Source organism: Diplotaxodon limnothrissa, linkage group LG18, assembly GCF_057381915.1.
Source record: "Diplotaxodon limnothrissa isolate DT_005_m linkage group LG18, D_limnothrissa_male_GT1.1, whole genome shotgun sequence".
In the NCBI taxonomy this organism is placed as follows: domain Eukaryota; kingdom Metazoa; phylum Chordata; class Actinopteri; order Cichliformes; family Cichlidae; genus Diplotaxodon; species Diplotaxodon limnothrissa.
The window spans coordinates 23,722,944-23,747,649 of NC_140613.1; the positions used below are offsets into that span (position 1 = coordinate 23,722,944).

At 40.5% G+C, this 24,706-nt stretch overlaps 1 protein-coding gene across 4 annotated transcripts in view; it reads left to right on the forward strand.

Annotated features, from left to right (window-relative positions):
• kcnn1a (potassium intermediate/small conductance calcium-activated channel, subfamily N, member 1a) overlaps nt 1–24,706 on the forward strand; it is a 62,147-nt gene that overhangs the window by 18,303 nt on the left and 19,138 nt on the right. For 3 of the 4 annotated variants that reach the window (XM_085377207.1, XM_085377206.1, XM_085377209.1), the window contains 3 exons: nt 14,827–15,300; nt 19,019–19,114; nt 21,960–22,378. In XM_085377207.1, the coding sequence (XP_085233333.1) occupies nt 14,827–15,300; nt 19,019–19,114; nt 21,960–22,378 (989 nt within the window). Of the gene's footprint in view, nt 1–14,826; nt 15,301–19,018; nt 19,115–21,959; nt 22,379–23,919; nt 23,929–24,706 lie in introns of all 4 variants that reach the window. The other variant, XM_085377208.1, reaches the window with a different exon arrangement.

Consider the following 24,706-nt stretch of genomic DNA (forward strand, 5'->3'; position numbering starts at 1 on the left):
CATCTCTGAGCACTTTACATTGTAAGGAAAACCTTACAATCTCACAGAGACACCCACTGATTGTCTATAGGCTAGAGTTGGATGTCTCGAGACCGGTCTTGGTCTCGAGACCACTTTTACGTGGTCTTGGTCTTGTCTTGGTCTCGCTGTCTCGGTCTTGCTGTCTCAGATCAACATAGTGGTCGGGAGATTTGGAGTCAACAGTATCCATGACACACAGCGTAACGTTCGATAATGTATCATGCGCAAAAGCTTTAGCTCTAAGAGCCGTGCTTAGAGAGTGCTTTGTAGTGAATCAGAATAGTCGACTCCCATTGAGCGAGAGCCGGCTCCTCCATTAATTTCCTTTCGCTGCTCAGCTGTCACACAGTGACACACAGTGGCTCAGCCATGCTCAAATCCCTCCAAATTGTAGATTATAATCTTCAGTTTGATATTACAATTTTATCTATATATAAAGTATAACTGAAACCAGTTACATATTTCCCATTCTTTAGACAGTTGTTGGAGGTGATCGCTGTTTTGTCAGATGACTTTGGGGCCAGTCAGTACCATCATGTCAGCCCTCAAAAGCACACAAAAGTTAGTCTTTTTTGTCCCGGTCTTGGTCTCGGTCTTGGTCTCGTCTAGACTTGGTCTTGGTCTTGTCTTGGTCTCGATACCCTCTGGTCTTGGTTTTGTCTTGGTCTCTGATTAGGCGGTCTTGACTACAAGTCTACTATAGGCATTGCTCGGCAGATGTATACACGGATCGGTACCTACTATAACTGAGCCCCACTTTTTTTATAGGCTCCAGCTCCAGGAAGTAAAATTCCCATTCATTTGTTTCCATTAGCGTTTCAGAAATGCTTAGATAAAGAGTTCTAAGCTGTGACCCAAGCCAAAACTACAAGCTTGGCTTGGATCACAAGAAAAATGTAAAAAGACAAGGCAAAAGGTCCACGACTGTGTAAATAATTACAAACTCATTCCATAATGCACTGCAAGCCCCAGATTCCACCAACCTTGTTATATTTAAACCTTCTCATTATCCTAGTACTCTGTGACGTAATAGATTGTAATATATTTTGCGGTGTGTGAAGAAAAGCATAGCTTAGTTATCGATACAGTTCAGTGCTGTGTTCTTGACCGCAATCACCGTTCTTGTGGTTTCTGGCGTTTTGTACTCACTGAGCTGACGTTTGCAGGTTGAAACATTTGCATTAACAGTGAATTAACAGTGGTATAACATCAAGATGTCGCTGTTTCTATTTAGGATTGAAAGTTGTTTTTAAAACAAGTGAGCAACTGTGGTTCCGATAGGAGGACATACCATCATGTTGCAGTGTTGTCCCATATGGAAAAGAAATAGTAAAAACTTATATGATTTACTCATGAAAGTGGCCACTTTCTCATTACTTTCATATATTGTTTTAGTAAGTATCCAAAACATACAAGTTTCAATATATAATTTTTCAAGGGATCTTATATCTGTTTTCACTCTTGTATGCTTTTCATACAAGTTTCACACAAGACAGATACAAACTTTATAAGATTTATATATATCTTTTCCATATGGGGTGTCTTATTTCAACATCATGGGTCACCGTCAAATCTCTATGGATTCTAAATTCCATCTAAAATCTATAGTCGCATTCACATACATATATTTACATTCTTGTTTGGCGCTTTCTTTTTCATGCTCTGTTGCATCCACCTTGAAAGTCAGATGTCGCTCCTGAGTTCAGTAGTAAAGTCAGAAAAAGAAGGAAAAGCACGATTTGTTTAGCTCCTTAGCAAGTTACAGCCATTCATGCATTACTAGCAATACAGCGCAGTGCTTGTTTTGTTGCACTTAAAAACACTACAGCACGTTCACAGGTAGACTCTTTTCACAAATACACAACACTTAAGGATTAGATATCTGCAGCGCAGATGTTGAGTTCGACAGATGTGTGTGGCTGCCGTAGTGTAGTAGTTGACACATTTGAAAAATTCCTGGTTTAACACAAATCCCCTTTGGTTTACACCAGAAAGGACGTCTACTGCCAATTCAAACATGCAGCACTACCTGCTGTTGCCGCTGAAGGCAGCTTTTTCTTAGTTTTGCTAATATTTAAGCAGTGGATTGTTAAGCCGGGGTCTTTGGAATTGCTCTAACCTTGTGTCAGTTAAAATTTCCAACTGGGAATTTGGAAATTGGGAATTTCAACATCTAATTTTAAGTCGCACACACCATCAGCACCATTGTACTCACTGCTTGTAGTTTGCTCTACACCTGTAACAAAAGTTAAGAAATAAATGACTGGTTTATGTCATTGTGTCGCAAAAAATGGGGCTAAAAGCCCCACTAAAAACACCAGTAAACTGAAAGCCAGGCCGCGACTGCTGAAAACCTTCCAAAAGTGCCACCCCACCTTGCAGCTGGTGAGAAATGAGCATTGTGTTTCCTTTGGGAGGCAGTTAATGCTGCTGTTTGCCTCTCTAGAATATTAATACCGCCTCCGTTCATTATGGCCAAATATTTGATCATACTTACTATACTAAAAACATTGACTCTTTATTTTGTGGATATATTCACATTTCCTTTCCCTTTGTGTTCACTGTGAGCATGTCCCAGAAACGGATGGCACAGGTCCCCTTTTTGAAAGTTTTTGATGTTGACGTACTGAATTCAGTTTCAGTTCAGTTTCATTTTATCGTGCCAAAGTTTTTATTGAGGTAATTTAATAGAACAAAAGGAAAGGATGACTGTAGTGCTGTGTGAGAGAAGGTATGATTTCTGGCCAGAAATGTCTCTCACAGAGTTCGTCAAACACCTGTTCTGTCCTTCTAAATGGGTTATTGGCACAAATCTGGAATCAATCAAGCAATCAGGCATAATGGGAGTCTCTGAGGGTGAACTGGGCAATACTGTTGATTAGCTGAAAGAAAGAAGATGCTTTCCTGTTTCTACATGCAGTACTTGATTACAGTAGTTCTAATATATTTACTCTCCAACCATGCAACATTTAAGGATCCACACACGGCCAGATTTAATGTACATTTTATTTTACTGTATATTATCAATCTCAGTTCACACGTTATGGTCTGTTCTGCAGATGAGTTTGTAACAGCCCTCTCCTTTAATTTGCTGAAAATTAAAATTGTCCCTAATGAGGCAATGGGTGTCCCACAGGAAAAATACCCCTCCTCCCATTAGTTCTAACGCCAATCTCCCCAGGACCTAGATTATAAAGCACACACTCACACATGAAGTAACCTTGTTGGGTCCTAATTATAACAGCTTTGTGTCTCAGTTGAACACAGTGCATTATTAGTCCTAACAATATCACGTTCCCACAGGCGTGTACCTGTGTCCTTCCTTCCGTGAAGGCTTTGTCTTGTTTTTGGCTACTTTTTCTTTCATCTCTAAATGCAGCAAAAAGAGGGCAAGAGGGAGGGTGAGCTTAACAAGACGCCAATAATTGTCTCTGTTATCAAACAGGCCATCAATCTTAATTACAGGATGCGTAGAGAGTGAATTTCCAGACAGTGATTCTACCACTGAGTTTAAAATCTCATGGACAATAACTAAACTCAGTACAAAGAAAACTCAGTACAAAGAAATACAAATCAGACCCCATGCTGTTACTGCAGATGGTTTGGACCATTTGATGGGCGTCTGTATTTGAACCAGCTCCAACCTCAGCAATTTGTATGATAGGATCTAATCCTTAAGTGACATTCTGGGCCACACTCCATACCAGTTGGTGGCGGTAATGCACCTAGAAGTTTTTTGCACACTGCCATAAAAACAGAAGAAGGATAAGGAGTGGAACAGGAGACAGGTAACTCAAAATGCAGAGAAAACACAATTAATGTGGCATTTACAAAGCAGTGAGCGAACAATATAAATCTAATGTGTGCACCATTAGACATGTCTTTGTCTATGATTGGCTTATAATTGAAAATTTACTTATACAGTAATAATGTCAGTCTGTTGTAAGTACAGAAACCTAAATAGCATTGTTTTTCTATTTTGTTATAGAACATGAGGTTGTTACAAAATCCAAGCAAAATTGTAATTATTTGTATATGCACATAATTATTTGGGCAACGGCAGCTTCTGACCTATTTATGCTGGCAAGCCCAGCTGGCCAGGATTCATTTTGCAAAGTGAAGAACAAAAACCTATCACACTGAGAGCAACAGGGCATGCAGTGGGTCTGAAAAACAGAAGCAGCAATGCTTCTAGGGTACCAGGTTCTAAAACACACAAAGAAGACCTTCAATGCTCTAAAATGACAGAGTTACACAAATTAACTGTGATTTTTTCAGCAGCACTTTCATGATGTGAATCTCTCGTTCCACCACATCCCAAAGGTGCTCTCTTATACTGATTTCTGGTGACTCTGGAGACCATACAGTACAGTGTGAATACAGTGAACTCATTGTTATGTTCAAGAAACCGATTTGAGATGATTTAATCTTTGTGACATGGTGTGTTATTTCTCTGGAAGAAACCATTAGACAACCATCATGGACATGGTCAGCGACAATATTTGAGCAACCAAAAGAAAATATCTCCCACACCCTTACAGCTCAACCACCAACCTGAACCATCGATATTTCATATTTTCACATTTTCATAAAATTCTGACACTATCATCAAAATTCTGCAGAAGAAATTGAGACTCGCCAGACCAGGCAGCATTTTTCCAATTTTGTTGTCCACTTTTGGTGAGTCCATGTAAATTGCAGTTTTCTCAGTTCGTAGCTGATAAGAGTGTCACTCAGTCTCTTGTGCTGCTTTAACTCTTCTGCTTTAAGGTTTGATGCGTTGAGCATTTAGAGACAGACTACTACATAACTTTGAGCTGAAAGTACGGGAAAAGTAACTCAAACACACATTTCAACCAAGCACTCTGGCTATTCTCTGACCTCTGACAAAGCATTTTCACCCAGAGCATTACCATTCACTGGATATTCTCTTTTTTTCCCTTTTGGATGGGTGGGAATTCTTTGTAAACCCTAGAGATGTGTGGTGACGTCAAAAAATCCCACTAGATCAGCAGTTCTCAAAAACTCAGACCAGCCCATCTGGCACCACCAACCACGTCACGTTCAAAGTCACTTATATCACCTCTCTTCCCCATTCTGATGCTCTGTTTTAACATCAGCAGCACATCTTGACCATATCTACATTGTCTTAATAAGCAGTGCAAGAGGTGTACCCATTAACTTGTTACAAACCTGCTCTAGCCTCGCTCCAGGCACACGACCAGCTCACCTCAGCGCACTTCAAGTTGTTCAGACATTACAGATTGTATCAGACATGTGAACTCAGTCCGACTTTACATTTCTGTGTATCCTGTGAGAACTTTGAACGTCTGCTTTCTCCTTACTCCCTAGAACTGCTGTGTCTTCACAAAACACTCAGAATAGCTGTAGCTTATCCCGGAGGTAGACACCCCTACAGAGATATGAGGGCATGAAGTATAAGGTGATAAGGCTGAGCACAAAGAGTCTCACCTTTTCCACTACTGCAAGATAACAGGTTTAAAATCATGGTGTTATTCCTCAGACCTGATGTGTCTAAAGAATATGCTGTTCACCTTTAAACATTTAATGTTCCAGCATGATTCATTAAATATATAATTATTTCAATCAGCTCAGCACACAGATAGCTCTGACAGAGTAATTTCCTTTATGAGTGTGGGGCTGCAGCTACTGGTTATCCCCTGTCTTTGCTAGTGCTGAGTAATGATCCACATGCTGGCTAGGGATGGATGGAGGAGCCCTGTTTCCTGCTGGCCTGTCAGAGAAATGTGACAGCGTCTAGTGTGCAGGGACAAACTGGAGAGTGTAGCCTGCAGCTCTCAATCACTCCAGGGGCTGGCAGAGACACCCATAGGGAGCTGTCTGTCTTCTCTTTCATTTATCTCTTTCTGTTTTCACCCTTTTATGTTTCCTCGATTTCTAGATCCCTACCTTACTTTGTCGCTTTTCCCGCGTCTCCCTCATTTGTCACCTTCCTTTCATATCGGACTTGTCAGCATCTGTCGTCTGCTCGCAGATTTTACACAAACACATGGATCTTCTCAAACAATTTCTCCTCGAGCTCGTTTTCGTTGCTTTACGCTGTCTGCATCAATATCCAACCTAATCCAGAGCGTGGCAGAGACTCAGCATGTACTTCTATCACACATATGCAACCCCCCGACCACCCCCACTCCTCCTGCCACACACACACAATTAAACAGACTGGCACCCACGTGCTCAAACTTACAAACACTCACCCAATTAATATTAATAATACACTATTCCATTTTAGAGTATATAAGCCTTCAAGACTACAACACAGGAGTGAGGATTTTCTATTTGATTTGAGCTGGATGGAGAATGAAGCAGAGAGGGAGAAATGCAAGACGAAGAGTTGCCATCATCTAAACTGTTCTGCACTGAGGCTTTTCAATTTCATTATAAGTCTCAATTTCAAAAAGCCTGAATGCTACGTGCTGTTCAGCCTAAAATTGAGCTGTTGGTTGGCTGGACAGGCAGCCCCCACCCATGGCTCCTCTGTGGGGTCATCAGGGGATGACAATGGTCCGGCTTGCCTTTCTGCTGTTTAGTCTGGGTGAAGAGAAACATATGAAAAGCAAAGGGGCTCGGGTAGCTGGCTAACTGGGTGAGAGTATTTTGGAATTGGTTGGGTGCTCTGCGATTTTGGAAAGCAATGTGAGGACTCTTGGTGTAAAATCTGTGAAGGACTCTTGAGTTATACAAAGAGGAATCCAGAGTTAGATTTTAGTATGTTTAAGTTGTCTGCTATTTTTATTGTGCATATTTTCAGTTTTATTATCACACTCTGGTTTATTTTTTTAGCACTAAAAAATCCTTCTCTGATACACACCAGCTCATAGTTTACTCTGAAAATGATTTTTTAACCCATATGAACAAAACATGTAGGCCATGTCTTTAAAAAAAAAACAAAATTCTTTTTCTTGCTTCTGTTTTTGAACTTGAGCACTTTTTCCTTAAATGAGTTTACAACAGCAAGTGGATCATACATTGACTTAAAATAGCTAGCCTGTCCCTGGTTGGTCCTTGACCATAATGAGATTTTTAAACAAACAAATCTTCAAAACACTTTTATGGCATGAACAAGTTCCTGCTTCCGTATGGAGGAAGTCTTTCATGGAGTGCCAAGCAAACTCCAACCAGTGACTCTGGAGTTTTTACCCAGTTGATCCCCTCTGATTTAGGCCGAAGTAGTAGTTTGCTTTAGGTCGATGTCTTGGAAGAAACTATGATTCTGGCCATAAGGTTCTCTGATACTAGCTGCAGCAACTTGCTTCAAAATTGTCTGTTCAGAATACAGTCTGTCTGTGATTCCCTTACAGTGACCACAGGACCTGCACCGGGTCTGAAACCATCAGACATGGAGCTTGATTTGGCAACAAAGTGGTTTTTCCATCGGAAATGAGACCGTGCATAGGGTCACAGTGGTTTCTTTAGTGAAGATAGTAGATTAGTGCCATATTTCCCCTGATTCTATCCACTAAAGAGCCTTTTGAAGCTTTGCCTCCTTATTGTGGTTCTCTATCAATGGAAAGAATTGGGGCTTTCTATACTTACAGCCAAGCTTTCTTCAGGCACGACAAATACCACTTGTACAGTCAACTCTTGTTGGTCAATCTATCAGCCAGGACATCACTGTGGAAGTCCAAAAAAACAAAACATTATCAACACAGCAATAAACAGGCTGGTTATGTAATGTGTCATAGAACTGATACTGTATGTGTACCGAATATAGTAATTTACTTTGTTGCTTATTTTTGCAGTTTCCTTAGTTTCAGTGGTCGGCGTTGTCTTTCCATCTTGTGCTGATGTACAGTTTACAGTGACAGTTTAATTCCCAGGCTTGCAAAATGCCTTTAAATCTCTGGCGCCAGTTCTCCTCTTGCCCTCATGAGCTGAATCTGTCGGGAGTTCTTCTTGCTGATGCTCATCATCTCTGCTCCAATGTGTCAACACACAGGTGTTTAGCCTGACTGTGTGTATTTATAGTCTGAGTATGCCAATGGACAATCGCAAACAAATGTTTGTTGCTGGCTAATTGTTCCTACAGGTAGTCTGACCAATGAGCAGTGCTCACACCTAGTGAGAACTGCAAATTAACAGATAACTAGAGAGGGGGAATCTGTACAACTTCTTTTTCTTTTTTGCATTTTTTTCCTGCTAAATCATTGCAAGATTTTAGAAGCCAAGGCCAAAACATCCAGCATCAAAGGTAAGCAGATGCTCAGCCATAACTTGTGAGTTATATAAAGTATGATGTAGGCTAAAAATGTTGTGGCTTAAATTGTTGACATCACTAAACACTAGTAAGTTCAAGGTCTCATGTCTCATGAAACAGCTACAAAATGATGGTCATTTTGTTCTGTTCAGAACATGAGATGAGCAGGATATACAGTTGGGTGTGCCTAATTTTGTATCTGCCAAGAAGAGCTTTTATAATGTTTTTTTATTTTAAATTTTTTTGCTTTTAATTCAGTTTCAGTTCATTCACTGAGTGCGTTTTTTCTTCTTCTTTCAGTTTAGTTTTGTGTTTGAAAATGTTTAGACTTAGTTTATTTTTTCTCTTATTAATTCCAGCCTCAGTTTTAACCTCTCTAATTATAATTGCATGGAGGTTATATGTCGAAGACAAGATATATGAACACCAGTAAAGATAAAACAAGAAAAGCACAGAAGTTTTTGAAAGCAGCTGACTCGGTCTTGCACACATACAAAGTCTCAAACATGTAAATAAATACATCATCAGACAAGTTTCGATTTTTTCTTTTCTCTTTTGTACCTGATCAACAAACTTAAAAACTAAGTATATTACATAATAACTAACTGAAACTTTACACCGATTTATTTTATTTTTTTCTTACGTTTTTTTTTTTTTTTTGGTATTCTTAGTTTTAAGGTTAGTTTTAATGAACTATAATAACCTTTCTATGAATTTCCTAATGTGGGAGTATGGCATTCCAAAGCGCAGCATTAATTTGTACTGCATGATAGGGCTGATCATTTAATTTGTTTTCACTGGAGGTGAACACTTGCTTCTTAAGAAGTCACACCCGTGTGCAGGTTGGGACAAAACACTGGTGCAAATCAGGTTGGACAATGGGCAACAGAAGCAGGAAGTCGGGGAGTAGATGGGCGTTCACAGCGCTTTTAGACTGGAAAGTGTGCCCGTCACATGCGGTCAGCAGGGTCCATATTAATGCTAATGACCCGTTTTAAGCCAGCAGTTTCGTAGAAGATCTGCAACGAGAGGCTGCGTTCACTGAGCGTCCGACACGTGAATGACAATGGTAAGCGAGAGAGAGCGGTTGGATTGCGCAGCGCTGCTCTGCGCTGCTGCATTTCTTACTTTTTAAACGTACTGTTTAAAAAAATATTTAATTTGACTGAAATGAATGGAAATGTTTGCATGGAGCGGTATGGTTGATTTGCAGTGGAAATTGTGGAAAAGCTCAGAGTGACTAATTTAGATTTTTCAAAACTTGCTCAACAGTGACTGTAGTGACTGTAATTAATCTGTTGGAAATATTTCAAAATTTTCAGCCATGAAACTGAGTGAAAGGGACGTGTTTATGGTGGAAAGTAGATACCACCAGGAGAAAGGAGAGAGGACTACACTGGCCGGGCGGCACTCTATCAGGCTGGTTTATTAGTTTAGTCCAGGGCTCGGCAACCCTAGGCACGCGTGCCAACTGATGGCACGACCATAGCTGGACTGGCCATCGGGCATACCGGGCATTTGCTCAGTGGCCCGATGATTTTTTTTTTTTTTTTTTTTTTTTGTAACGGTATAAACAATGAAAGGTGGTGGATTGGCCAGATGCTGGCGTAAAATAACTCAGTTGTTTGGTGGTGGCTGTGGCGGAGCTTCCACAGATTCAGTAACATTAACAAGTGGTGGAGGCCAGCAGGTGGATAAGGGAGAGGGAAGGCAGGAGGAGGAGAGGCAGCCGCTGGTCCGAGTGTCAGGTGAACTGAACTTCAGGTAAGAAGTTATAACCTGCAGTCTATCTGGGTCGGCAGGTGTAGTTTATTTTCGTTGTGCTGACTTTTTACAGTCAGTTACAATAACTCATACTGCGTACTAGCTAGCATGACAGAGTTTCTATACAGCTGGGTGGGTGCTATGATGTTACTGATAGTGAACTTTATTTTATTCATAAGGTTAGTTAGTAGAGTTGCCAACCATCTTAAAAAGACGGAATCGTCCCGCATTCACAGAAATTATTACCCTTTTTGGTGTTGTCTAGGATGGAAAAAGACACAAAGGTGGATTTATTCTGTCGTTAGCCGCACAGCTGCCTCTTCTTCTCCTCTCATTCTCTCCCCTCCCTCTCCTGTTGCTACTTTAATCATGAAACTGATCAATAATCAGCTGATCGGCTTTTCTCTCTTGTTTGTTTATCGCCCACTTTGCGCCAGAACGGGGCAATCACGGAGGTCGCGCTAAACAACAGCACGTTTAAGCTTGATCAGCTGTTGTTAGAATTTATTTAATATGAATTTCTAGTATCAGCTGAGGTTTGCTGGAGCCACAGCTGTAAAAGCTGCTGGTCATGATATCGGTTTGGTTATGTGATGAGAGGGAAACATGAAGATGAAACCAGGAGATGTCCTTACTGAATCATCAGAGCTGAACAGGTGATGGAGAAACAGGTTTACCTTTTAGGTGACATGAATGAGTTGAAGAGAAGTTATGAACTGTTTCTGAGAGACAAATAACACCAGGATCCTTTTTTAAGTAGCTGACAGCTGGTAACTGTGCAGGGGCGGGTCTAGCAAAGTGTTGCCAGGGGGCCAGGTAGAGCATTAACAGCGAAAGGGGGGCACAAAGAAATACTTTCTTATTCTCATTTAAAATGTCTGGCTGTTATTAAATAATTATCTGAATCTTACAACCAAAGTTTTTATCTGATGTAAAATGTATAGAAATCATGCATATACCAACAAGACTGTACATCACTGTCACAGCAGCGTCTGTTTTCATTCAAAGGCTTTATGGCTTTAATACCTGGTGGTCTGGTCTCTAGTCAAAATTTCCCGGGCTGTTTTTTTTGTCCCAGTCCAGCCCTGGGCACGACACGCAGTGAATTAATCTGAGAGGGTGCATCAAAAAATAAATGGCCCCGCCAGCGGTGCACATCGCAAATTGGGACTTTCAGGTGTATGGACCAATGTTTTATTTTCTGATCAAACCAGAAATCTTTAATGAGCAGCTGGATTTGTCTCGCATTAACTGGCTGAGTTAATGTCAGTTAATGCAACATCGAAGCAGCTGGAATCCATAGCTTGCATTTTCACCTGCTGGACATCACTACCTGACAAGTTTAACTGTCTTCAGAACATTGCAGAGGCCTTATTGATAGTATTTGGCTCTACATATCTGTGTGAGCAGATTTTCTCTCACATGAGTGTCCTCAGGTAGCCGTCTGAATGCTGGACACTCGGAGACCTGTGTCTCTGAGTGGGAGACCAGAGATCATACATGTGTGTCTCTGTATTAACAGACATGCCATATTGGCTTAGTTTATTTTTCTTATCATTGTTGTGAGGAGACCACAAGTAGCATTTGCATTTTCTGTTGTACAGTTCATTTGCTGTTATGGATAAAAAGTCTTTTTTTGTTTCAAAACAGCTGATAACTATTCGCTGATAGCTGCCAACATCTGCAAACAAATATAATTCTATAAAGTGGTCCTATATATTGTGTAACTGTTCATATAGAGCGTTATTAAATTTATTGCTAAAGCAATCATATGGCACACTGACTTCTGAGGAAATTTTAAATGGCACTCGCCATCAGAAAGGTTGCCTACCCCTGGTTTAGTCTATTGAAGTAAGCATACTAACACACACTGATTTACAGACTCACTCAAAACACAAGGATGACTGTCAGGAAAAAAGCCATCTTATACATGTGAAACGCTTGAGTCAGAATACCTCTGTGTTGGACGACCTTTTTACTGTACATTCTCACAGAAATCCACAAGCGATGCTTGAAGTAGTGGTCTTCAGTAAGTCTCTGTGATATAATTTTTTTGTCAGCTTTTATAGTTTGCCATCCATATTTGCATATCAAGCATCTCAGGAAGTTTGACTGAGACTAAAAATAACACGGGATCAGCAAGAAGTGAAACTTCAGTGTTATTTACCTCCCACACAAAAGTTGGAAATTATCTCTTGAGAATGAGTGACATCATGTTAATAACATTTAAAACCAAAGGAATAAGGATATTTTGCAGTTGCTCACCAGTTACTATGACAATCCCAAGCATTTAAAGGAAAGACAGGCTTTTCTGCTTTGGATCTTAATGCTAGTAAAAGGACTTTATTGATGCATTGGTAATGACTTTTGAAATATTTATTAGAATTTAATAAAATGGCTTTCTAAATACAGACTGCTTATGGTTGAGATCGATCCAGCTGTATTTTGCGGGATGATTCAGCTCTGCTGTTTCTCTTCTGACGCAGTCTGTACATATCTTTGATTCACGACCGGTGATATTTTTTGACATTTGTGTCTCAAGAATTTAGAGTATTGTGGAAAAAGTCCCTTTCTGCTTCTCCATGAAACTTGTCTTTGGATGGAAGCATGACATGCTCTAAAACCTCCTGGTTGAGCGGCTGTGTTGACTTTGGCCTGGATAAAACACAGTGGACCAACTGCCAGCAGACAACATGGCCTTCAACATCATCAGACTGCAGAAACTTTACACTGGGTTTTAAAATACCCTGGATATTTACTTTAATCTTCCACTAAACTCCAGGACCTTGATTTCCAGATAAAGTGCAACATAGCATAGCATTGAATCCACTGGCTGTCTGGCTTGGGATGTTCTGTGTGTACTAATAATAATTTGAGATACTGGATTTCTGATGGGCTATAATGAGTAATCATTTGAAATTTATATTTAAAAAATTACTGTTTTGAGATGCCTTTTGTATTGGGTTATGTTGACTGCTTCAAGGGTTTCCTGAAGCAGAGGAAGCCAGAGGAAGGCATAATTTGTGTGAAATCTTTTCAAACTTTACTTGACACTGAAATAAATCCATATTTGGGGATTCTAATCCTCGATGTCAATAAGATGCAAACTGTTAGAATTAATTTAAATTCATTCACAAGACCCTTTTATCCAAGAAGCTTCTGCGGGAAAAGTTAGATTAGGAAAATTCAGCTCCTCCTGTTCTAATTATATCCTCTTCCATCATCTTTGGTAGGACTGCCATATCAGCATCTAATTCTGCAGTCTTTCCTGTCATTCAAACGTAAAGTTCACTCACTTCAGTCTTCACAAGTGTACAGAGGTCCTAATGGCACAGATTAAAAAGCAATTTAATACAGGAAAGGGGATTAGAAACACTATGGGCTGCACTTATCCTTAACCTTTAGTCCTGTTCTCATGGAGCCACAATATGTGCAAGATGATAGCATCACAGGCCCAGAGTTAGTAAATTTCCATTAGGGCTGCCCTTCTGTATTCCCACCAGCACATTTAAAGGCATTAGGCATGCTTTGTCAGGGCTGATAAAAAAGGGCCAGCAGTGCTATCGCACACCCCTGACTTGTTTCGGAAAAAGCACTGTTCCATGTGAAGTTTTCATAACCCATTATGATAATCGGCCCAAGTCTCTGAAGGGCAAGGGATAGACCGGCAGATAGATGCTTCTGGGGTGACTGCTCTATAGTCTCTGCATGGATTGAACATTTTCTGTCTGCGTTGCCGGGGCAGAAACTCATTCCTATCTACCAAGAACAGCAGAAGTGATATAGGACTCAGTAAAAGAGGAGGCACATCTCATAGGAGGCACATCTCATAGCATCGGGTTAGAAGGTGATTTTAAAACGAAAGAGAAAAAAATGAGTCCCCATCCCCCTTATAATGAAGAATATACTGTTTTCAGTGGTGAAAACTTAATATTTTCACAAGGATGCTTGTGTCATCCTTTGTTCTTCAGCTTTCCTGTAAGCTTGCTGTGCCTTCAACAGACATGAAAAGCAATAAACACTTTATACTGTTTTGTTAAATTAGTGAGAAGCTGGGACACCTGAATCAAGGAGATCCGTGTTATTTTTTTTCTTCTTCTTCTTCTCCTCTTTTGGGCAGCTAGCTGCTCATCTCTGCAGGGGAAAAATGTTTGTCTGACAGGAAAAAGGGCCATGCTGTGCATTAATCATTTATATCTAAATTTGTGCTGCGCAAAGATTCAATTTTCTGCACTTTGTAGGGTCCAATATTGGTTATATGGTTTTATTTATACATCAAAACCCCTTTCATCCATTATTAATTTATTTTTGAGCCATGCAGTTTGGATGGCATTTCTTGAAGGGGAGCTCTTTTTGTGGGAAAACCTCCACAAAAACAGGGCACCAAATGTTTAACAGGAAAAATCCTGCTTTTACTACTCACAAAAACAGGCTGTTCTTAATGAAGAGCTGTAACTTGGTTAGAAGCTATCAGTTTGTTACTCAAGGAAAAACCCTCCATATGTGGGGCTTTGAAACCAGAACTATTGCTATTTTGATTCATGCTGTACGCTTGGACACATGTCCTGCTAAGCACTAAATTTGTCTCCTTTTATAACCAATATTGTTTTGCAAGATCCTCTCGTCTCCGTGCCCTCTCCAGAGCTGCAGTGATGTAACTCCCACATCAATGCTCTATTTAAAGTCTAAACCTGTGCGTCTCTTCAACCTGCTGTCGGTTTTTACACCTTTAATTATTATTATTATTTTTTTTTATAAAGTTGTGGTAGTATTGTGCTAATTCCTTTGCTTCCTGTTCACAGGCCAATACTGAGCAGAAGAAGCTGAGCCATGCTGGATCCAAGCCCTCCCTCTCTGAGAGCTGTGGCCGACTCCCTCAGATAGCCATGAACACCTGCAAGTACAATGGCGGAGTGGTGAGACCACTAGTGGGCAGCCTGGCGTCCTCGTCGCGCCGCAACCTCGCGGAGCTCGACTCGGAGACGCAACCCTTGCAGACGCTGCACAGCTCTGGCCTGGAGGTGGTGGTGTCCAAGGGCAACGGCGGCGAAGACCCCAGCAAGGCATCCAACGAGAGCTTGGTCAGGGAGGGCAGTGGGCGGGGCAGTGGGCGGGCACCCCAGAAGAAGAACAGGGACATTGGCTACAAGCTCGGCCACCGGAGGGCGTTGTTTGAGAAGCGGAAACGGTTAAGCGATTACGCTCTAATCTTTGGGATGTTTGGGATTGTTGTCATGGTGACAGAGACGGAACTGTCATGGGGGGTTTACACTAAGGTAGGTTGTGCGTGCGTGCGTCTGTGTGTGTGTGTGATGCATGAGTGGGAGCCCTGTGTGTTGTCACTTCTATTGTTATGTTTGAGTTGTGTGGGGTTGGCAGCTGTCAGTTTCATGAAGAGTGATTATTAGCACAGACACTGACGTACAGTATGCAACAAAGCAACTGGGAGTATTGCTCCAATAGAAGTAAAAAGAAGTGTCATGTGATCTGCACAATGACTAATAGACTATTTATTCTATTAAAAGATATTGTCTTTTTGGAACTTGTTTTGTCTTTTTGGGGTTTTTTTTTGCTGGTAGGTCTATTTTTGTCACTACTTAAAAGTTTTAGTTATTGGCATTATATTGGCACGTACCCAAAGGACTGATTCCATTGCTATTGCTATTATTGGCAGAAGGAAACTGGGATAGTGGAGCAAAGCGGACATCAAGAGCCATAAAGATTCATACAAAGAGAGATAAAGACACATAGAAATGAAGAGGTCGGCAAGTGAGAATAAAAGGTGGGAATGAAGTTCCAGCTTTTTCAAACTGCATCAGTTTGTAGGAGTGGCAATGACGCAGCACACTCTAGAGACAAGAGGGACTCTTGAACGAGGACACTGGCGAGGCAGTGGGTTTTCAGGGTCACTGTTGTGACCAAGCTACCACCCCTTGGCCTGTCATTGTCCATCAGTGTCAAACAGTCAACCCTAGTGTGTCATATATGGGGGAAGAATATCCTTCACTTAGTGCGGCACAAGTCCCACCACATTATTTTTTACTGTGGAGCTGACACTGCAGCGATATGATAGGTCACAGAGCTGTTTTCTTTCTTCTCTGGAGTCAGTAAAAACAAAGTAGAATAGAAGAGCTAGTGTTTGAAAAGTGCACGGTCTGTTGACTGTTCTCAAGCCTTGAGTTTTGAGCTGTCACAAGCGAGGAATTAATCTGACTGAAAACCTGATGAATGGATGCCATAATACTAGTTTCATACTACCATGCACCTAAACACAAAGCACTCTTCCTGACACAACCCCAAGGGGACAAAAAGCCCCCAGGTTTCTCCGACTGGCAGTGAGCTACTGACCTTTAGTATGCCAAGCAAATCTGTACACCACTACAGAGCCATCCCACTTATTTAAACTTCTTTATTTAAAAAAACACAAAAAAACCACTTGAACATTACAACAATGACATTTCTGTTAATAAAAGCAACAAAAGTACAGAGCAGAAAATCTTAACATTATGTTGCTGACAGGCACAGACTGAGATGTTAGGATGATTGCTGAGTGGCCTGCTAAAGTTTACTATGAGGTATAACGTTTGTTACATTACATTAGCTTGAACATTCACATAACATTAGCAACTGCAAACGTGTGTCACAGCTGATCTCCAGGATAACATAAAGAGAATGACCTTTTGGAGGTTGTTAATATGATCTAATACTTAACTGACTTGAATTCTTTGAAAAAATGTGGATGTGAGTCTTTTAAGAGCTTCACTAAAGTGGAAAAGGCTCGTTTGCATGTTGCTTTTGTAAATCACTTAACCTATCACCTCTCGGTCATTCTCCTCAAATGCAAAGTACTTCCAAACCCGACTCATACTCTCTGTGAGACAAGGACATTGGAAGGCCCCCTGTCAGTTCTATAAGAATTGCAGCTTTGGCATATATGTTGCCTACATTACTAAAACAAAACGAGCACTTTTGCAGTTTGCAGAATGTTGGTATTATCTGGTCACATAATCTGAGGATGCTGCATGCTCATATGATCGCACATCCTGCTTTATTGTCCTTTTTTTTAATCCTCGTGTACAAAATGTTGATTTAAACTCTTAAGAAAGTGCTCAACAAAGTTCTAGTTCAAAAAATATTTTTCTTGTACTTTTTTTTAGGTCAATTTGACTTCTTTCTACAAACAGTGGACTTGTCCCTTACTGGCCTTAGAAGTAATTCTGGTTTAAGGGGCTACTGCTTTTTCTTTGTTGATCTTTTACAGTCAGTCATAAATGAGCTTATAGTAAATAAACCACTTTCTGAACAAGACTTTTTTTCACTGTCAGCAGAAAGAGAGGAATGCAGCATGCATTTGTGAAAATTTTAAAGCTGAAAATGCATAATGAATCATTAATTATTCATATGATGTGCTTGTCTTAATGGGTATTTTTACTTTATGTGTGCAGGATTGGAGTGTGCTAACTGTCATGGTAATCATTATGGGCAATTAGAAGTTTTTCAATATTTTGTGAATGACATACTGAAATTATTTAAAAAGCATCAATTTTTCCCTTTAAAAAAGGGATCGATTTTGTTTTTGCCTGTTTGTGTCTGTGTGTGCATTTTAATTGTGTTCTTTCTTTCATATGTGTGTGAGGAAGGGTTTGTGGCTCTAAAATATAGTAAGTTGGTGGGGTAATCTATAGGATGATTTATGGGGTTTTAAGAAAGTCAATAGATTTGTCTGTGACTGTTACTGAGTTTTGTTCAGTCCATTCATCATACTGACCTCAGCTGAAATGGAAATGACCTAATGTCTCTGAGCAGCACCGCAGCCTTCCCACATCAGACAGGTAGCATGTGCTGTGGCTGGTCCATTTTTCCATCTCACGTCCCGTCATGGAGCAGACGCTCGCGGCTCAGCAAAGGTTTTCTGAGCCCTGAAGGAGGGAACATGTAAAGAGGCAGTGAGCACTGGGACTTAAAAATCCTTGAACCTCTGGCACGTGGATTAATTGGTTTACTCTGTATTATTTCATCAGGGACTTTCAAAACAATTTCAGACATTAGAATGTCTTGAGAACATGTCGCCAACCTGAGGGGCAAAGCAATCTAGTTGATGGCTAAAAATAATTCTGTAATATGGACCACCAAAGGACAACATATATTGAGAAGCAAGGACTGTCATCTCACTGGCAATTATGAATGATATTTCCACTTGGTTTTTTTAATCGTTTGTCGTCAGTGTTGTTATTGTAATAACAACACTATGATCATTAGCCTGCTGCAGAGCAGCATTTTTACACCATGGTTGTTAAATTGATTTATCAGTTGGCATTTTACCAACATAGAGGGTTGGGGGAGGATTTGAGTAGCACAGGTTCTCATTTTCTAGATCTACGGCCCCCATGTACAAACGCGTACACACATACAAAGAGCTTTCCTGCGTGAGCATCCAGCCGGCCTATTTATCATCAGCAGTGCTCATTGTGCTGGCCCCCTGCTAATACCATCCTTGCCTTTTCTGCACCTACCATTAAGTGGAAAGTCCCCCTGTTAGTGCTGGGCTTTGATTAATTGGTAGTTTAGATGGTGGGAAATGGTGTCCATAGATAATATCAGGCTACACCTCCACCTGCAGCTGTATTGTTTAGCAACATCCTGACTGCGCTGTTCGTGAAACCCCATTATGTGGGCTCTTGTTGAGCTTCAGCTAATAAGTAGCGTGTGTGTGTGTATATGTGTTAGTGTGTGTTTGAGGGTGCTATGTATAGATGCAGTTGTGTAGTGTTATCTGTATACATATAGCTATACCATAGAGGTTAAAATGACATGTATATATCTTATTATTAAACCTAGAAAATATGAGTTGTGTAATGGTGAACACTCTTTGACTGTAATGTTGTACTCCTATATATGATACTCTATGATGTTTGCACATATTAAGAGAATGGTTTTAATTTTGGTGGCTATTTCTAATTTTGTCTCTCATGTCCTTTTTGTTTCTCACCCTAGGAATCTTCATACTCATTTGCACTGAAATGCCTTATCAGCCTTTCCACTGTTATATTGCTTGGTCTTATAATAATGTACCATGCCCGGGAAATCCAGGTGAGTGCACTGCAGAAAAAGTAACCTTTGTTTATTCATTTACCTTTTGAGATCAGTGTGGCAGAAGTTAAATATTATAAAACCTGATTTTAAAAAGTCCGTTGGGAATTCAATTTCTACTGGCAAAACTACGCTAAATACAAATCACTTAGTCTTTTTTTCTCTTTAACTGAAATTGAAGCAGACAGCTCAGTGTAACCTTAAAGCACCCACCCAAAGATAAACTTTTGAAGCTTAAAAAAATGTTGAACTGTAAAAAGTGCTTGATTGTAACCACTTTACCCCCCCAACCCGTGTAATTTTGCTTCTAAGGAGCTGGACTTTCTTGTAATTTTTTTGTCTTTGTAGCTGACCTGAAGTTTTTTTTTATTTCTTTTGTAAGCCTGTCTCAAAGATACAGTTTGACAGTGTATTTTGGCACCAACTAAGTGATTCCCAGTGAGATGTTAACTTTCAACATGTTGTGCATACATTAAAAGTACCTGAAAACTATGACCTTAAGAAAAAAGAAAAAGCCAAATCTGAACTGGTTAAATTTCCATCATTATGTATGTGGGAAATCAGGAGAGAGGTATAATGTGAGTGTCTACAGCTAACTGTAAAACAAGGTGGAGGCTCTGTCATGGTTTGTACAATGTACAGTCAGACTTTGAGTCACCAGTCCATCTGGAAGCATTTGATTGACAACAGCTAATTTTTCAGCATGACAGTGACCTCAAACACTGCCAGTGCTGTAAAAAATAAACCTGAATAGAAAAGCACACAGTTTAACACTATCAGTCATGGATTGGCCTCCCCTGAGCCCGGGCCTTAACATTATTGAAGCAGTGTGGGATCATTTTCACAGGGAACGGAACAAAAGGCAGAAACCTCCAAAGATGGGCTTTGAATGTCTTTCAAGAAGCCTAGAGAACTATTCCTGGAGACTACTTCAAGAAATTAAAAGAAAGCTGCCTGAGAGAGTTTAGGCTGTGATGAAGAATAAAGGTGTTGATACCAAATATTGACTTTAAAGCTTGTTGGAAGTGTACAAACTGTGTACTTCCATGTACATTTGCACACATTTTAATAAATCGCTGCACCTATGTTTGTAGCAAAATGTAAAGTAATGAGTACTGTACATGTGGTGTATAACTGATAAGAGACAATACTTATTTCATACTGTTTATGAAATATCTTATATTAGTTAGTGACTGCAAAGAGTCATTGTGATTTTGTGATAAAGTTTTTCATTTAATTTTTATTATTACCTTTCACTGAGCCTCAGTCTCAGGGTGTGAAATATTGCTGTTGTCAGAGCCTCTGATGGCTCAGATTCATACAGGATGTCACGTAGTGTTGGTCCTGTGATACGCATGTAGAAATCGTGAGAGGTCTCACTCCAAAATCATTCACAGAAAATGTAGACAAGTGGAAACAAAACTAAACAGGAGAGAAACAGGACCACAGCAATCTCCAATTTAAGCTTTAAACTACAGCCAGTTAAGTAAGTATTGTAAACATTTGATAAAATGACATTTTTATAGATGTTTATAGGTGGAATAGTCAGTATTAAGTGTTTGCAATTGTCTGTTTTGATTCAAATCAATAAAATTCCATAAATAAAATGATTAGTTTTTGCTCTATTAATGATTGTGATTATAAATTGTTACTAAATAGTTTACACAAACAAAACTGACATCACTAAATATTGACATTTCCTACAAACCCCGCTGTCTGTACAAAGGCAGTGTAGGAAAACTATGTCACTGTAAACTCTGATGCATCGTTAATGCTATCCTGAGTGCGACAATTAGTATTTTATATTGCTAAGAGGATGGTGGAGAAAAAAGGGCAACAGGTAACAATGGGAGATGGACTACTTTGTCTTTCTAAAGAAAGAAAATGACCCAAAACAGTAAGGACCTGGCCAGAAGCAAAGAAGAGTAACCTACATGTGCAGCATATTCACAGGAACCTCTGCAGCAGTATTAGGCTGCATGTTTTGTTGCCACTGTAGAGAAAAACCTATCTTAAATTAAAGCCGTTAACCCTTTAAAACTCAAACCACAAAACAATTGACCGATTTCAATTGTTTTTTTTTCTTGAAAATGTTGTGTTTATTAAACTTTCTCACAACTTTTGTAAAAATTATGCTTAAAGGTTTATTGCACAATTTAGGTTTTCCAGTGGGGTGGAAAAAAATCACTCTTAAATGACTCTTAAGTTGTTGTCCAGAAACACTGTATTATTTATTTGCAAACAGTAGTCTTGATGAATCTATACAGTTGTTTTCTGTTTTATTGTATTTGAGTTTCTGTAAAGTTTTCCTGGGATAACTAGAACTACTGCCATACATCTCATGCTCCGTATATTTATTATGTATTTGCCCTTAGCTTATTTGAGTCTTAGAGGTGTGTTGTTTATAAATCAAAACATAAGACACCTATGCTACTCTTGTCTGCTAGCTTGATTTACAAAGATCAGCCAAATAAAAAAAAAGAAGAAAGAAAGAAGAATAACAATGATGATCTTCTGCTTGAGAAATGTTGGATTTCTCATAGACAAGCCCAGAGGAACTCACCATCACCATCTCCCACCATCCCAGTATACTGACATTTTTGATCTACACAAGTTTTGGCAGGTGTTTTTAATGCTATGGCTGATATTTGTAGATCAAGTATTGGCCATCATGAGCAGCATCCATGTCTTATGGATCATCTACAAACACACCAATACTATGAGGCCTCATTCAAAGGTCCATGTGGTTGAAAATGTATTAAAGATGTGTAGAAGGAAAAGAAGTTGAGTGTGGAAGGAAATTCTAACTTTATCCAAACTGACCTCAGTCTGTCTTTTCCTTCAGCTGTTTATGGTCGACAATGGTGCGGATGATTGGAGGATAGCCATGACGTATGAGCGAATCTTCTTCATCGTGCTGGAACTACTGGTGTGTGCCATTCACCCCATCCCGGGCCAGTATGTCTTCACATGGACAGCGCGGCTGGCTTTTACCTACACGCCGTCGGTGGCCGACGCGGATGTGGACATCATCCTCTCCATCCCCATGTTCCTGAGACTCTACCTGATTGGCAGAGTCATGTTACTCCACAGCAAGCTGTTCACGGACGCTTCGTCCCGCAGCATTGGCGCCCTCAACAAGATTAACTTCAACACACGCTTTGTCATGAAGACCCTCATGACCATCTGTCCAGGAACTGTTCTGCTGGTGTTCAGTATATCCTCCTGGATCATTGCTGCATGGACTGTGCGTGTCTGTGAGAGGTAAATACAGGGCTGTGAATAATGGATGTTGTTGCTGGGCACAAACCAAAATGGCTGATGCACAATTGCACTTTGTGGATTATTAGACGTCTTCTCTTCCTTCACTTATCGCTTTTGTTCCCACGCGTTTCCGTGCTCTCTGTCCTTTCCCTGAAATATGTGGAATCATTAGAATAGGTTACATATCGATGTCGTACACGTGTGCAGGAAGGCATACGCTAATACGCCCACATACTACACCACTGCCCGGCCGTTTAAAAACACCCTTGCACACGTTTCATTAGCTCAGCACTTGCTCCACGACTTCCCACTCCTTGTTTTTATTGCTATTTTAGATGGCTTGTCCATAATTCATGAGTGTTTAATTGTTTGTTTGCTGAATGGTTTGTTTTGATAATGCAGAGCAGCCCCCAGGATCCCCTAACCCGTTTTTCTCACCAAAACTGCGCAACGGGCTTCGTCTCAAGGGGGCACCAATGATTCTCGCTGAAAATGAAAGAGGCAGGGAGAAATGAGAGGCTCTCTTTTTCTTTCTCGTTTGTGCATTTGCATAGGGAAATGAGACATTAATGCCAGCTTTGATGTTTTTAAATTCATTTTTGCATAGATGGTGTGGAAGGGGGACTCGAGTTGCATGGCTGGAGAGTGGGAAAATCTATAGCAGCAGTTCTTGTCAAACCCAATATTTTAGTCTACACGTGCTACACCACAAAAGCTAAACATCCCGTCAGAGGAAGGTCTTTCTTTTATTGCTGCAGCTCATCTTGCCTGCTTTTATTAAGTACCTCCCCTCCCCCTCCCGTACCCCTGCCCCCTAACTACCCACATGTTAACCTGTCACTAACCACCCCCCTTTACACGCCCTTACCTTGGGATCTTCATGGCTGGTGGATTTAAAACTCAAAAACTTTCACACCAGCTCCTCTGGAGCACAGAGGGAGGCCAGTGAGGTGTCACAGGCATGAGATAACCTCAACCCAATGATAAATAGACTGGTTCCTACATAGCGCTTTTCTACTCTACCTGAGCACTGAAAGCGCTTCATGCATTGGTTGAAAAAACACAACATTAAATTTGCACATGATGACGTCTCCATAAAGTTAAGTTGCACAAAGTCTCTCTATTATAATTGGCTATATGTCACATTTTTGCCATCATTCAGTCTTTAGCACCTCATAAAAGGAAGGAGTCATTTCATTCAAGTCAAATGCTAGTAGAGGAAAAAAAACAAACTACATGGGTTTAGTTTGGATTTCTGAACTTAAATGAATAAGGAGTTGAGAGGCACAGAATCTCTAGAGTGTGGTTTGGTTTAAAAATGCACAAACACATGAGCAGGGCATGCTATTAATCATTTAGCCTCAGAATAATGTGTCCAGATGGGTAGATTTGTGTCTGTATGTCTACGTCTGTTACTATGGATGGGTGCACTTTAGCATGCACATGAAGGTTGTGTGTGTGTGTGTGCGTGTGCATGCGTGTGCGTGTGTTTGTATAATGTTTTGTTGTACTTTCTATTTCCCCACTATGCTGCTCCATAGGGATACCATGTGAGTCCTCGTTCTCTAGCCGTGGAAAACCCAACTTATCATTTTTTTCATCGAGCTGGCGCCACTGCTGCCCTGAGTGGGGTTGGAGGGTGGTGGGGAGCGGGGTGGTGGTAGCGGGGAGAAGGGGCAGCTCCTCTGAAACAAAATTGACCGATGATCCTTTCCAAACCCAGTAGGTCAAACGGAGAATTAGGAAGGGCCCTCTAGTTGGCATGAAAGTGGCACAATTCCTTTTAGTGGCTGTAGGAGGACAGCAGAGACCTACAGTGTGAGCAGCACTTTGAAGCAAGCGTCTCTTTGCTAACTGTTGTGCATTAGGCCGGTAGGAGCTGGAGGAGGAAGTTTGTATAAAAATGGAGCAACTCCTTCAAGTCACCTTCACCAGTCTGCCAGAGGGCAATTTGTCTTATCTCATTTTTTCTCTCTCTCTCTCCTTATGCAATTGTTATAGATCCATACTGCAAAAAGATGTCTTTTTAGCAGCAACTCCAAAGATTTTCGAAGACCAAAGGCCTTTCTGTTCTTTGTGTTCACACATTACCATCTCATTATGTGTCTCCCCTCACAAAACTAATTGAACAGTGTTATAGTTTTCCACAGACTTTTGTTGCTTCTACCCAAAAGATTGTTCTGCAGAGATGAAGACACTTTGTCCTCTGTTATCAAAATAAGGCCCGAGTGTGCAAGAAGAGAACGAATGTCAAGTCATTTCGTGTATTTAGCTGAGGGCACTTTTGTCTGGGCTGCGTGTTACTTTTAGCACAGCAAGATTCTGAGT